The sequence below is a fragment of the Populus euphratica genome, unplaced genomic scaffold (genome assembly GCF_000495115.2).
Source record: "Populus euphratica unplaced genomic scaffold, PopEup_1.0 scaffold318.1, whole genome shotgun sequence".
Lineage (NCBI taxonomy): Eukaryota > Viridiplantae > Streptophyta > Magnoliopsida > Malpighiales > Salicaceae > Populus > Populus euphratica.
The window spans coordinates 370,341-385,648 of NW_011500003.1; the positions used below are offsets into that span (position 1 = coordinate 370,341).

At 34.5% G+C, this 15,308-nt stretch overlaps 2 protein-coding genes across 2 annotated transcripts; one reads left to right on the forward strand and one right to left on the reverse strand.

Moving 5' to 3' along the window:
* Nucleotides 1–501: 501 nt before the first annotated feature.
* On the forward strand, nt 502–3,088 carry LOC105140995 (GDSL esterase/lipase At1g29670-like). Its single transcript, XM_011048050.1, has 6 exons — nt 502–858; nt 1,380–1,504; nt 1,620–1,865; nt 2,178–2,424; nt 2,581–2,969; nt 3,035–3,088. Exons 1-5 carry the CDS (start codon nt 609–611, stop codon nt 2,790–2,792), a joined length of 1,080 nt encoding a protein of 359 aa, XP_011046352.1. The 5' UTR covers nt 502–608; the 3' UTR covers nt 2,793–2,969; nt 3,035–3,088.
* Nucleotides 3,089–8,350: 5,262 nt separating this feature from the next.
* LOC105140996 (GDSL esterase/lipase At1g29670-like) lies at nt 8,351–11,199 on the reverse strand. The gene is made up of 5 exons (XM_011048052.1): nt 10,793–11,199; nt 10,586–10,701; nt 10,225–10,470; nt 9,380–9,626; nt 8,351–8,724 (listed from the first exon to the last, which is right to left on the reverse strand). Exons 1-5 carry the CDS (start codon nt 11,040–11,042, stop codon nt 8,507–8,509), a joined length of 1,077 nt encoding a protein of 358 aa, XP_011046354.1. The 5' UTR covers nt 11,043–11,199; the 3' UTR covers nt 8,351–8,506.
* Nucleotides 11,200–15,308: the final 4,109 nt, after the last annotated feature.

Here is a 15,308-nt window from a genome sequence, read left to right on the forward strand (position 1 = left end):
TTTTCCATTTTTTCTGGAAATAACATAAATTTACTGCTCATGGCTATATACCTTGGGGAGTAAACATGTCTATTTTGAACAAATGCTAGACTATAAAACTTTTTAGTTTTCATTATTGATGCAATGTATGGTGGAAACTAGAGTTTGATAATTTCTAGAAATAATAAGAATAGTAAAGATGTAGAGGGACTCAATGTCTGAAATTTTATTTAAAAGTAATAATTGATTTCAAAATCTCATAAAAGTAGTTTTAATCATTTGTCATAGCCAAATAAAGAAAAGATAATTAAGAAAGCTATTTAAAAAAAAAATATGAGCAAAAGTAAATATTCAAATATTCAAAACATATAAATAATAATAATAATAATGTAAATAACCTAAAAGTAAATATTCAAAGTGAACTATTATAACAACAATAATAATAATATAAATAATTTACTGCTACCATGTCTGTAGCATTGCACTCCTCTTCCAACCCTATATAATCCCAATGTTTTCATCAGGCTGTGTTACCATTGATTCCTTTGTTCTCCTCGCAGTTTTCATACTCCATTGCTTCAATAACTTCTCAAGAGCTCCCACATTAATTTCCTGCAAATTGATTAGAAATGGCATACAAGATCGAAGTATGGTGCTTACTACTTGTCCTATTGAAGTTGGTGTCGAATTTGCAAAATTGTGCTCATGCAGCTCCACAGGTGCCTTGTTTTTTCATATTTGGAGACTCGTTGGCCGATAGTGGCAACAACAACAACCTTGTCACAGCTGCCAAGGCCAATTACCGCCCATATGGAATTGACTTCCCTAATGGAACCACCGGAAGGTTTACTAATGGCCGAACCGTAGTGGACATTATTGGTGATCCCTTCTCATCTCCTTGCACGTTATCACTTTCATATTAGTTTCGAAATGCAAAATAATTTGTCTCATATATACCAAATTATATCAGTTTAGGTCTTGTGTATCACATAGTATATCCAAATATATTAATTAATAGCTTCACGTAAAGTTTCATTATATATTATTGTTTAAGAATAAATTACATCGTCTCTCATGAAATATAGTTCAAGAATTACACGCAGTATTTAGTCAAAGGTTGTGAATTGGTAGAACAGCATGCATAGAAAAAACTTTATAATGCTACAGTATATGAGAGGAGAAAAAATCATATAGATGTTCAAAATGATAATAGTATCTTTCTTGTTCTTAAAAAATTATTTTTAGTTTTTTTTTTGTTGTTTTTTCTCTCTTTTCTCGTGTCTATCTCTCTTGCATCATAGAATTTATATGTCAAAATCCCCTTAACCGTGATCATAGCAGAACAATTTATTTGCACATACGGATACGGTTCAGATGGTGTTACATTTTGGCATTTGCAGGTGAACTTTTGGGCTTTAACCAATTTATTCCACCATTTGCAACTGCTAGAGGCAGAGAAATATTGGTTGGTGTTAACTATGCATCTGGGGCAGCAGGGATTCGTGATGAGAGTGGAAGGCAACTGGTACCAAATAATTTGCGTTGTAGTTATTTTTTGCCTCTGAACATTCTTACAACGTCCTATGATTTAACTTCTATCTTGTTCTTCTTCTTTTCCTATTTCTGTTGACATGTTCCAGGGTGATAGAATCAGCCTAAATGAGCAATTGCTGAATCATGTTACTACATTGAGTCGCTTGATTCAATTACTAGGGACTAAGCAGGCAGCAGAAAATTACCTTAATAAGTGCTTATATTATGTCAGCTTGGGCAGTAATGACTACTTAAACAACTACTTCATGCCTAGCAATTATACAACAAGCCGATTATACACCCCTGATCAATATGCCAAGGTTTTAATTGACCAGTACAGTCAGCAAATAAAGGTTGGTATTACTATCCGTGTCGTTTCGGGAGAAATTTTATGATGCTTAAAATATAAACATTGATACTTGGATACAAGAAGAAAGAGAGAAAAATATAAGAAATACTTATCATTTTTTATGGGACTAGATGTGGTTTTTTCTCTTATTCTTGTATCCATCTATTTTACTGAATGAGAATTCGTAGTTAGAGCTTGAAAACTATAAATGTTTTTTAATAATTGTATTTGTACCTTAATTTATGCATTATAGCCCATATATATTTCAATTTATCTTTTTTGTGAATTTATGTCTTTTGATTCTATTTTTCTTCAGCTTCTGTACCTCCTAGGAGCCAGGAAACTTGCCTTGCCTGGACTTGGACCAATAGGCAGCATTCCATACTCATTTTCTACTCTATGCCACAACAATGTCTCTTGTGTGACCAATATAAACAACGCAGTCCTCCCTTTTAACGCAGGACTTGTATCACTTGTTGATCAACTGAATAGAGAGTTGAATGACGCACGCTTTATATACCTGAATTCTACTGGGATGTCATCTGGCGATCCTTCTGTGCTCGGTAAGTCATCCAACCTGTTGGTGGAGGATGTTACAATTTATTAATACGAGGAATTGCTCAGTAGGAGTACGATTCACAGTATACCTAATAATTTCTTGTTTTAATGATTACTATTTGGCTCTAAGCAATGGAAATTGTCTGTTTTGTGCATAACAGGGTTTAGGGTTACAAACGTTGGATGTTGTCCAGCACGTAGTGATGGCCAATGCATTCAAGACTCAACCCCATGCCAAAATAGGACTGAATATGTGTTTTGGGATGCAATTCATCCTACCGAAGCTTTGAACCAATTCACTGCAAGAAGATCGTACAATGCCTTTCTTCCATCTGATGCTTATCCAACCGATATCAGTCATTTAATCAGTTAACATGCAGATCTAAGTCAAGGAAGATAATATTCTATAAATAATATAATAAATAATTTATAGAAAATAAGATGGTCTTGGTCACTTTGTTACGATGATAAAATTATGCAAAACAGCAGTCTAATAATATGACTTCTTCTAACGAAAAAAAAAAAAAACAGTCTGACAATATGCTGTAACATGCGTGTACGTAAACGAAAAAAAAAAAAAAAACTGTCTGACAATATGCTGTAACATGCGTGTACTTGTACCTCAAGAATGATATATAAGATCGTTTTCTTACGAAATATTTAGATAAACTATTTTTTTTGTGCATATAGATTATCAACTTTCCAGTTCTACTCTTCTAGTTTAAATTTTGCTCTTCATTATTAAAAACTAACAGAAGGTTAATTTTATCACATTTTTGTTTTATTTTTATGATTTTTCTCTCATCTTTCCCTCTCAAATCAACATCTATGTTATCACATGCATTTAGAAACCTAAAAAACTCAAAAAGCAAATTTAAAAAATAGTTTAGTTGATGGTTGGGAGTGGCATTGAAACGTTTAGAAAACCACAACGGTAGCATTGAGAGATTTTAAGGTATAGAAGCAAATATTGATGACTTTAGAGGGACCAAATTAAATTTTAACCAATATTTTTTTTGGACTTTTTAATTTTACTTTTTTTTTTTTAGTAGGATCAATTGATTTTACTTACTTAAAATTATACGAGCTTGAGTATAATATTATAGTTGATAATAGTGGACTTAATTAGGAAAAAAAGAATTAATTTGTTTTGGGTTTTTGATAGAAGTATAATTACGAATGTATATAAGCAATAAATGCTTCAAAATTATGCAAAAATCTTTTTCTTACCCTATTTTTTACCCTTTATTTTCGACATATTTTCAAAAAAAATAAAAATAAAAATTAAGAAATGAATAATAATAATAATAAAAGAGAGTGAAACGGCATACATGCAAAGAAATAAAGGACATAATAAATACAAGAGTTTGAGTCCCTCTTAGCTATGAGATAAGGAGATGAGAATATAAGATTCAAAAGTCAAGTTTTTTTTATCCTCTATCATGATTTTACCTGGGAATAATGTTTGTGGATTGTGTTCTATGAGTAGGATCAATTGATTTTAATTACTTTTTTAGATTAATATGGGTGTCTGGGCCAGCTTGCGCGCACCACGACTAATCCCACGGGTCCTGAAGTTAACGACCAATTTTTTTTTTTGGACTTTTTAATTTTACTTTTTTTTTTTTAGTAGGATCAATTGATTTTACTTACTTAAAATTATACGAGCTTGAGTATAATATTATAGTTGATAATAGTGGACTTAATTAGGAAAAAAAGAATTAATTTGTTTTGGGTTTTTGATAGAAGTATAATTACGAATGTATATAAGCAATAAATGCTTCAAAATTATGCAAAAATCTTTTTCTTACCCTATTTTTTACCCTTTATTTTCAACATATTTTAAAAAAAAATAAAAATAAAAATTAAGAAATGAATAATAATAATAATAATAATAAAAGAGAGTGAAACGGCATACATGCAAAGAAATAAAGGACATAATAAATACAAGAGTTTGAGTCCCTCTTAGCTATGAGATAAGGAGATGAGAATATAAGATTCAAAAGTCAAGTTTTTTTTATCCTCTATCATGATTTTACCTGGGAATAATGTTTGTGGATTGGGTTCTATGGGTTAATTGCCTTTTGGAGAGGCTGAATCTTCTTTGATTGCATCGTTCCAGTCCCATTCTTCATCTTCCAGGAATTGGACATCTCTGCTTATAACGATTTTTCCAGTTTGTGGCTGGAAAATCTTATAAGCCTTTGAAACTAAGCTGTAGCCAACAAAAATGCCTGGAAGTGCTTTCTTGTCAAGTTTATCCCTCTTGACCTGTGGAACAAGGGTGAAGCACAAACATCCAAATACCTTAAGAAAATTCAGAGATGGTTTGTAACCATACCATGCCTCAAAGGGTGTTTGATCCTTCAAGGCTCTTGTAGGCAATCGGTTTTGCAAGAACACAGCAGTGTTTGCAGCCTCTGCCCAGAATTTCTTTGGTAAATTCTTCTCATGTAGCAAGCATCTTGTCATTTCCAATATGAACTTGTTTCGCCTCTCACTAACTCCGTCTTGCTGAGGAGTATATGGAGTTGTTAGCTGATGATGAATGCCTCCTTCCTCACAAAAAATGTTGAAGGCATTGGAAGTGTATTCCTTGCCATTGTCTGATCTGAGGGCTTGAATTTTTCAGCCACTTTCATTTTCAACTTTGGCTTTGAAATTCCAGAACACATGTGCTACCTCTGACTTGTGCTTCAAGAAGAAAATCTAGCACATTCGGCTGTAATCATCAATGAAGACAACATAATACAGACTCCTATTTAGAGAGGGTGTCCTTTGTGGTCCTGCAATGTCAGTATGAATCAATTGCAGCTTCCTTGTTGCTCTCCATGTGGCTTCTGGAAAGGGTTTCCTGTTTAGCTTGCCAGTGTGACAAGTTCTGCAGCTCTCTAAGCTATTCTCTCAACCACCTGTTTTCATACTTCTTTTGGGATATAATGGTTGTAAAAAGCTTAGTGTATCTTCAGGTGCTTCTCTGGAAAGAGATATAACTATGGAGGAGCTCTAAGAAGCTATATTCAGTTGTGATGGTTCAAAAGCTCTAGCTAGGTCCTAATGGTTTCAACTTCAACTTTTACAAGAGGTCTTGGAATTTGTTGAAGAATGACATTTTAATAATGGTTTCAGAGTTCTTTCAAAGGGGTAAACTTCCGAACAGTATTAACAACTCCTAAATCACCTTGGTTCCTAAAAAGAAAGGCAGCATTAGCTTTGGGGATTACAGGCCTATCAATTTGATAAATGGTTTGTATAATATGATCTCAAACATCCTTGGTAATAGACTAAAAGAAGTTATGAATGGTATTGTGAGCATTCCTCAGTCTGCTTTTATCACAGGCAGATACATCTTAGATTAAGCAACGATTACAAAGGAGGTCATGGACACTAGGAGGAGCAAAGGAATTCCATTTCTTGGGATTTTCTGGTCAAGGTTATGGAATACATGGGCTTTGAGGATTGCTGGCATAAATGGATTGAGGAATGCATCTCAACTTCTAGATTGTTTAGCCTAATCAATGGCTCTCTATCTGTAGAATTTGATGCGATAAGTGGCCTTAGGCAACGAGATTCTCTGTCTCCATCCCTTTTTAACATGGTGGTTGAAGGCCTAGATGTTCTGATCAGTAGAGGCACTAAGGCCGGTTTACTATTAGGAATTGAAGTAGGGAGAGGTTTACAGATTACTCATATGTAATTTGCAGATGACTCCCTATTCTTTATCCCAAATGATGTTCAAAGCTTGCTGAATACTAAAAGAACTCTTAGGTGGTTCTGTAAATGCTGTAGTTTGAGGGTCAATTTCCACAAGAGCTTCGTGGTTGGGATTAATGTTGATGAGGCATACACTGTTGGCCTATCAAACCTTCTTTTCTGTAAATTTGATTCCTTGCCATTCAAATATTTAGGTTACCATTAGGTGCTTTTCCTAAAAGGATCACTACATGAAAGCCAGTTATTTCAAGGATCCGGACGAGGCTTCAATCTTGAAAGGGTAAACTGCTTTTAATGGAAGGAAGAGTATGCTTGATCAAGAGTGTTTTGTCATTTCTTCCCATCTACTACATATCTTTATTTTGTATTTCAAAGGGTGTGGTGAGACAAATTATGGCTATGAAGTATCAATTCCTATGGTCAAGTACCTCGGACAAACAGAAAGTGCATAAGATTGCCTGGAAAGTGGTTGTAAGGAGGGCGAAAGGGAGGGCTTGGAATTGGATTAGTTGCAGTAAAAAATAAAGCTCTTCTCTTCAAATGGTTGTGGAGGTTGGGCTCAGGATCATCGCCACCTTTTAAAAATGGGCTACATGTGTTCTCCAAGCGTCTCTCCATCGTCTGGTCAGATATTTCCCTAACCATTAAATATGATGACCATGCCTCTTCTACTCTTTGAGAAAATTGCAAGCTTCAAATAGGGTATGGTGCTACTGTTCACTCCCGGGATGATGTCTAGATTGGTAACAAACCTGCGTCTGAGTACCTGTCGTTGTTGCAGTGATACTGAACAACAAAAATAACAAAGAATAATGCTTGTGTTTAAGAAGAGATTGATGAATGAAAAGCTTGAATACTTTATTTATAACTGCAGCTCAATTTATAGAGCTGATACATAACAAACTCCTACGATCATGGTCCTACATTCAAGCCATGATCAATTGATAATGGAAATAACAGAGCAGCGAAATAGCAGCAAGAACAAGAGAATAGGAACAGAATTGATTAAATCAAAAATTAAATAAAAAATAAAATTCCAGCTCAGCAGTCCTGAACATTATTTCTAGCAAGATTGGTAACAAACCTGCGTCTGAGTACCCTATCTGCGGCTGTATCACTTATCATCTTAAAAAAATAAGCCTGTCAATAGTATGGGTTTTTGGGATGATATCTGTTGACAGTGGAACTTCACCTGGAATCGAGATCTCATGAGCTATGATTTGAAGCAACTTGATAGCTTAATTGAGATTCTTAACAGTGCTCACCTGCACAAGTATAAAGAAGATAAGTGCTGGATTTTGGACAGTCTCTTGATCCTTGGATTTAAACCATTCCTTGCAGACATTTAGAAGAATTCTTCTTCACCAAAATCTGAGATGTTGTTGTGGCTAGCCTTGCATAACATGTTGTGCACTCGTTCCTTCCCAGCAAAATGAAAGATTTTGTCGACTAATGAAGATTTATGCCCCTTCTCAATTGTACCTGTGAAACTAAAAATCATATTCTTTCTCACTATCCTTTGTCTTGGATCTTGTGGAATAGAATAATCAGGTGGTGGAATCTCTTATGGCTTGAACATATGGATCCTTTATTGATTCTTTAAGGTATTTTTTTTTATTTTCAATCAAGTAGAATTTTTTTATATATATAACATTAAAAAATGAAGTATCCTTGACATATTTCATCATACATTTTTGAGAGTTTTCGTACCTCCATATTTGATACCATATCTGTATTTGTGCTTCTCGTCAAATAAAAAAAAAATGTCACCCAAAACCTCATCGTCAAATAAAAAAAAAATGTCACCCAAAACCTCAAACATCATTGTAACCAGCTTTAATACTTCATCAAAGCACTAAATCCTATAGAAATTCAAATCAAATTATAAATTTTAAACCTTGTATCCAAAGATTTGTCAGCAAGATGTGGTGGTTGTGCTCAAAAGCTTTGAAACGATGATCTGATGGATTGCTGTTGGCTAAAACAATTTGAGTGGTTAGTGGTTAATTGACGCAGTGTATAACGATAAATAGAAAGTTAAAGCTACTTTGAGTAGTCTGGACATCGTGCGTCATTAATAATTGAACAACTACCACTGTTTTTCCTTCGAAGTTAACTGGGATAGGTGGCTGCAGCAACATCTTTTCTCAAATGAATGTTATAGTGATCAGATTCGGAGGTTCATTCCAATTTTCTGGGTTGGAATTTCTGGATGTATTGGTAGAGCATTTGAATATGCCGAGCTTTCTACATGACCGATCTAGTTATTCTTGAGGTACAAGTACACGTTACAGCATCTATTATTGCACTGCTGCTTTACATAATTTTATCATCAGTTTATTATATAATCTCTGGAATATTATCTTTCTTGACTTAGATCTGCATGTTAACTAAATGGCTGATGTCGTATGGATAAGCATCAGATGGAAGAAAAGCAGAATACGATCTTCTAGCAGTGAATTGGTTCGAAGATTCGGTGGGATGAATTGCATCCCAGAATACATATTCAGTCCTGTTTACGCATGGGGTTGAATCTAGAATACATGCACTACCAAGTACAGGACAACATCCAACGTTTGTAACCCTAAACCCTGTTACGTACAAAACAAACTTTCATTACCAAGAGCGAAATAGTAGTTAATTTACAGCAATAAAAGCATTGCGAGAAATTGTAAGGTAATTAGGATTACCGGTAGTTGATTCCCCCTCCCGCATAAATATGAAACCCACCATGAAAATTATTCATGAATCCAATCTTAATGTTATAGTAGACAGTACAACTCTAGACATATTGAATACTTTCTTATATTAATATAATCCAATCGACTGTCATACAAAAAAGAAACGCAGATAAGTTACTGCAAGAAACAAATTTCTGATAAATACACCAATAATAATATGATTAATTTGCTTAAGATCTGATCAGAACGAAATTCAATCTTGATATATAAAAATTTGTAAGAAAATTTACATCATTAAAATGCAATTTAAATGAATATATTACTTCGATTCGATTGACATGTTGTTATGTAAAATAATAATCCAAACCAAAAGGAAGAAGAAGAAAATTGTAACATTCACCAACACCATTGGTTTTTAAGTCAATTATTCAAATTGACCAAATACGATAAATCAAATATCTCAAAGAACATCATAATCTAAAGAATAAAAGAAGATGTATCAATCGGAAATGATTTCTATAAAATCCGAGTATATAATAATTTCTCCACATTGTTGACGACTTACCGTGCACAGAAGGATCGCTAGATGACATTCCAGAAACGTTCAAATATATAAAGCGTGTGTCATTCAACTCTTTATTCAGTTGATGAACAAGTGAAAAGAGTCCTGCGTTAAAAGGTAGGACTGCGTTGTTTATATTGGCCACACAAGAGAGATTGTTGTGGCATAGAGTAGAAGAAGCGCAAGGAATGCTGCCTAATGGTACAAGTCCAGGCAAGGCAATTTTCCTGGCTCCGAAGAGGTACAAACACTGAAGAAAAATAGAAACAAAAAGACATAAAAATCACTAACAAAATGAAATACATGCGGACTATCATGCATAAACAAATGTACATAATACAATTATTAAAAAAAATTTATAATGTTCCAGGAGAGAAAAACAAAAAAAATAATTAAAAAAATAATTTTGAATAGCTGAAAATATTCTTATACTTTTTTTTTTTAATAGCTGAAAATATTCTTATACTTTTTTTGTAAGATGAAATGTGATTTTTTCTCATGTTTTTTTTTCCCCTTATCACCAATGACATATTCACGGACACGACTCACAGGTGAGTAGCTACTCCTAAAAGCCAAGCAATGAAACAGAGTTCATCAACTCGAGATGCCTAATTGATCGCACATTTACATGTAGATCAGAAAATATAAGTAATAGGATTCAAACCAAGGATGTCTCTTTTCCTAGTTCACTTCGTACCACTTTACTATTACTAGTTAAACTACTACTAGCTTACTTGTTTTTTCTTATGTCTACGAGTAGTTATCAATAGTTATAATTTGAGCATCATAAAATTTCTCTAATAATTATTCGAATCAAACTAGAAAGTGAAATGGACTGTAATACCAACCTTTATTTGCTGACTATATTGGTCAATTAAAACCTTGGCATATTGATCTGGGGTATATAAACGACTTGTTATATAATTACCAGGCACGAAGTAGTTGTTTATGTAGTCATTAGTGCCCAAGCTGACATAATATAAGCACTTATTAAGGTAATTTGTTGCTGCCTGTTTAGTCCCTAGTAATTGAATCAAGCGATTGAATGTAGCAGCATGATTTTGCAATTGCTCATTTAGGCTGATTCTATCACCCTGGAACATGTAAACAAAAATAGGAAAAAGAAGAAGAAGAAGACATAAGTTAAATCAAAGGACGCTGTAAAAAAATCAGAGGCAAAAAATAACCACAATGTAAAATATTGGGTACCAATTCCCTTCCACTCTCATCACGAATCCCAGATGCATAGTTAACACCAACCAGTATGTCTCTGCCTCTAGCAGTTACAAATGGCGGAATAAATTTGTCAAAACCCAAAAGTTCACCTGCAAATGCCAGAGTGTTATATGTGAAAAAATTCCATTTCTAAACTAATATGTGAGGAATAATGCGCAAGCAGAGATGAGAAGAGAGCACCAATTATATCCACTGTGGTTCGGCCATTGGTAAACCTTCCGGTGGTTCCATTAGGGAAGTCAATTCCATGTGGGCGGTAATTGGCTTTAGAAGTTGTTACAAGGTGGTTGTTGTTGCCACTATCCGGCAATGAGTCTCCAAAAATGTAAAAACATGGCACCTGTGGAGCTGCATTAGCACAATTTTGCAGAATTGACTCCAGCTTCAATAGGACAAGTAGTAAGCACCATACTTTGATCTTGTATGCCATTTCTAATCAAATGGAAGGAAATTAAGGTGGGAGCTGTTGAGAAGTAATTGAAGCAATGGAGTTTGAAAACTGTGAGGAGAACAAAGGAATCAGTGGTAACACATCCTATTGAAAATGTGGGGATTATATAGAATAAGTTGAGAATAATTAGGAGGCTTAATCTATTGGTTAACTAATAACTAATCCTTTTTATATGTATATATAGGGCAATATATAATAGTAATGTTGGAGGTTACCACACAAGAGTATGACTACAATATTTTCTATAATATGCCCTTCCAAGCTGAGGGTGGAGGATCAACCCAAAACTTGAAAAGAAAAACAGTAAACGAAGTAGTAGGAAGTTGGTTTAGTAAAGACATCTGTAAGTTGATCATGAAAGGAAATAAAATGAATCTAAATCTCCTTCTTCCCAACTCTATCTCAGACAAAATAATAATCAACCTCAACATGTTTTGTGCGAGCATGAAAAACATGATTTGCAAACAAATAAATGGCACCAAGGTTGTCACACCAAATGATAGGAGCAGAAATAGATGAAATCTTAAGATTTCATAATAAATATTGAAGCCAAATAACCTTAGTAGTGTCATTGGCTAACGCTTTATACTCAGCTTCAATAGAAAAGCAAGCAACTGTACGTTACTTTCCTAATTTCCATGAAATATGCATCTAATCAAAGAACACAAGATAATCACCTAGGTTTTCTATCATCAACACTACGTACCTAATCTGCATCTGTAAAGACATATAAAGTAAATAAAGAACTACAAGTAATATGTAGGTCATGAGTTGCCATATCCTTAAGATAACACAAGATGCATTTAATAGCAACCCAATTAGAATTTGTAGGAGCATTGTTAGAGAATTATATAAATCATATCTTAGTACATCACCTAAACAACTTAAGCTTTTGGGTTGAGATGGTTCTTTAATATGATATTAGAGCCTTGATGACCAAGCGGTCTTGAGTTCGAATCTCACTATCCTTATTTATTTAAGAAAAACATTAAGCATAAAGTAATGTGACTGGGTGCAAGTTTCAAGCCCAAAGAGCTTTCACTTGAAGTAGTGTGTTAGAGAATAATATAAATCGTATATTGGGGCCTCACCTAACAGCTTAAGCTTTTGGGTTAAAACCCCAAGATATAATTTATATTATTCTCTAACACATCCTCTCAAATAAAAGCCTAGCAAAGCAAATATATGGTCTCATAAAGGTGAGATATTAAAGAGCACCCATAATTTTATAAAAGTGTGTAGCATCAAAAAATAAAGGATCTGGCAATATGGTAGGTTTTGGATGTAGATATAGAGTATGAACAGATTCGCAAGATAACATACTAGCCCGAGTGAGGATGTCAAGTGTATATTTATGTTATCAAAGTATAAGACCTATACTAGTAAGTTGAATCTCAATGCCTAAAAAATAATAAACAATACCAAAGTCGCGAAGCTTAAATTTTGAGCTTAATAGCTGTATGAGGCGTTGAAGCAAAAAAGAGTTGCTACTTGTAAGCAGAATATCATCAACATAGAGCAAAAGATAACAAATATCAGCACCAACAGAGAAGATAAACAATGAGGTATCCACCTTAGAGGCATGAAAACCAATAGATAGCAGGAAATCATTCAAACGAGTGTATTAAGCCCATAGAGCCTGTTTTAAACCATATAGAGATTTATGCAATCGACACACATGAGAGAGGAGAGTAGAATTAAAAAACTTGGAGGTTGTTTCTTGAAGACCTCCTCATCAAGAACGCCATTGAGGAAGGCATTATGGATATCAAACTAATGAATTTTCCAATCACATGAAACAACAATGGAGAAGATTAATCTAACAATCTCCTATTTGATAACAGAATTAAAGATTTTAGAGTAATCAATACCTTTTTGTTAAGTAAAGCCTCTAGAAACAAGATACTCCTTATACCTCTGAATGCAGCCATCAAATCTGTGTTTAATCTTGTACACCCACTGACTACCAACAACATTCATTGAAGGGTGAAACAAGACTAAGGTCCAAGTTATGTTAGCATTTAAGGCTTGAATTTTCTCATGCATAGCACTATGCCATGCCTCATACTTTTTAGCATCATTAAAAACAAGTGGCTAATAAGTAGGAAGAGAAACTACATGACTGAAGGAGGTAACAAGGGCGGTGGTAATTGATATGGATAATGTTGTCCTAGGCTGTCAAGGATAAAGAACCATAGGATGTTGGTGAGTAGTTAGGTGTGGAGAAGGAGAGCTAGTACCTGGAAGTTGCTGGAGAGGACATGAGAAAAGGTCTACACAGAGTTGCAGGTCGGTTGGAGAAATGGTGGAAGGATTGGACTAGGTAGTAGACACCGACAAGCTGCTACAAAACTAGGCTATTCTACAATGTCAGACCTGAAGGCAAGGGCATTTGGTAATGGGGAACCTGTTCTTACATAATGATCATTTGAAAAACAAGCAGCTAATGATAATATGGCAAGGCTGGGTGGGGGTGAAGCGGAGGCAGAGGCTGTGGGCAAGTGGGGGTCTGTTGGGGTGCGGCAGAGGGTAGAACATAGGTGATGTTTTGATTGGTTGGTAAAGTGGTAGGCTGAAAGAATTAGGAAGGATGCAAGGGTGGAAAGTGTGTAGGCTATGTGGAGGGTACTAGGGCATTGTTATCTATTCAAAGTTTGCAGAATGTAAGATATTTTCATGAAAACAAACATGATAGGAGACATAAATACTATGATAAGCTAAATCAAGACAATGATAACCAAGATGAGATGAGCTATATCCTAAGAACACACTTGGTAAAGAATGAAAATCCAATTTGTGAGCATGATATAAACTCAAAAAGGGAAAACAAAAACACCCGAAAGTATGCAAAAAATTATAATCAGGAGTACGATGAAACAAATACTCAAACGGAGATTTATTTTGAAGAAAAAGAGTAGAAATGTGATTAATAAGATAAATCGATGATTCAAAAGCATAGTTTAAAAATCACAATGGTGCACTACATTGGCCTAATAAAAGAGTGAGGCCAATTTTGACAATATGTTGATGACGCCGCTCAACAGTGTCATTTTATTCATGAGTATGAGAACAAATTAACCGATGATGAATAATAATGGTTTGAAAGAATTTATTTAACTTACAATATTCACCGCCCCAATCAGTTTGAACAGATTTAATTTTAAGTAAAAACTAACATTCAACAAGTGTTTGAGAACATTGAAAGGTGAAAAACACATTAGATTTGGCAATAAGTGGATAATATCATATATGTTTGGTATGTGCATCGACAAACATAACAAAGTAACAAAAGCCATTAGAAGAAAACATAGGGGCAAGACCCCAAACATCACTAAATATTAAATCAAGTGGGGTAGTAGTTTTGTGACCTGTAAGTCGCAATGATAGACGCAACAACTTGCCTAAAGGACAAGCTCGACACTAAGTAAAAGAACATCTAGAAGTACATATGATTTTATTGCTAGAAACTAGTAGATCTAAAATGTGAGGGGTTGGTTGACCCAAATGACGATGCCACATGTCAGTAGTTGCAGAGATGTAAGGAGACTAACAAGCTTGAGGAACTAATGTAGCAGAAGAAATTGAGAGGATATAAAGACCATCATTACTTTGACTGAAAAGGAAAACTTCCTTGGTGATGAGATCCTTGACATAAAACAGAGAATCGTGAAATTCAAAACAAACATGATTATCATCACAGAGTTTCTGAAAAGATAACAATGGTTTGGTGATATAAGGTGTCGCACGCTGTAAAATCCGTGCGGCATCGGCTGGCAATTTTTTTGTTATTATTTGTGTTTTGCTCGGTTCTTTTGAGTCGCCACCCAGTATTATGGTTACTAGGAACCTATGGTCTGCGAGAGTCTGAGTAAGGGACTGGTTGTGCAAGGGGAAGACGCATCACCCCCAGTGCACCCTACATTAGGTAAGCTGCATTATTTGTTTGATTGTTCTTCTAGGTCAAGTTTCCATTCATTGGTCTTTTCTAAGGTTCAAGGCAGATCTTCTTTCGTGAAGGAGTCTCTACCTCTTTGGGTTAAATCCTAACCATTCTAAAGTCTAAATTTTAAAATTGCCTTTATTTACACCTTGTATCTTTAATACTCGAGGGTGTACTTTATCGTGTAATTTTACACCCCACAAATATTAAAGTCTAGATCTTAAAAAAAGGGTTAAAAAGGGGAAAAAAAGGGTTTTTGATATTTTGACCAAACCTTAATGGATAATCATAAACTAGTTACGATA

Excerpts from the sequence above, each read along its gene's own strand:
- LOC105140996 (XM_011048052.1), bottom strand. The coding sequence starts at position 11,042 with ATGGCATACAAGATCAAAGTATGGTGCTTACTACTTGTCCTATTGAAG. Across the intron at positions 10,702-10,792 it reads AACCACAGTGGATATAATTG|GTGAACTTTTGGGTTTTGAC; the intron begins GTGCTCTCTTCT and ends TGGCATTTGCAG. Across the intron at positions 9,627-10,224 it reads AATATAGTCAGCAAATAAAG|TGTTTGTACCTCTTCGGAGC; the intron begins GTTGGTATTACA and ends ATTTTTCTTCAG.
- LOC105140995 (XM_011048050.1), top strand. The coding sequence starts at position 609 with ATGGCATACAAGATCGAAGTATGGTGCTTACTACTTGTCCTATTGAAG. Across the intron at positions 1,505-1,619 it reads ATGAGAGTGGAAGGCAACTG|GGTGATAGAATCAGCCTAAA; the intron begins GTACCAAATAAT and ends GACATGTTCCAG. Across the intron at positions 2,425-2,580 it reads TGGCGATCCTTCTGTGCTCG|GGTTTAGGGTTACAAACGTT; the intron begins GTAAGTCATCCA and ends TGTGCATAACAG.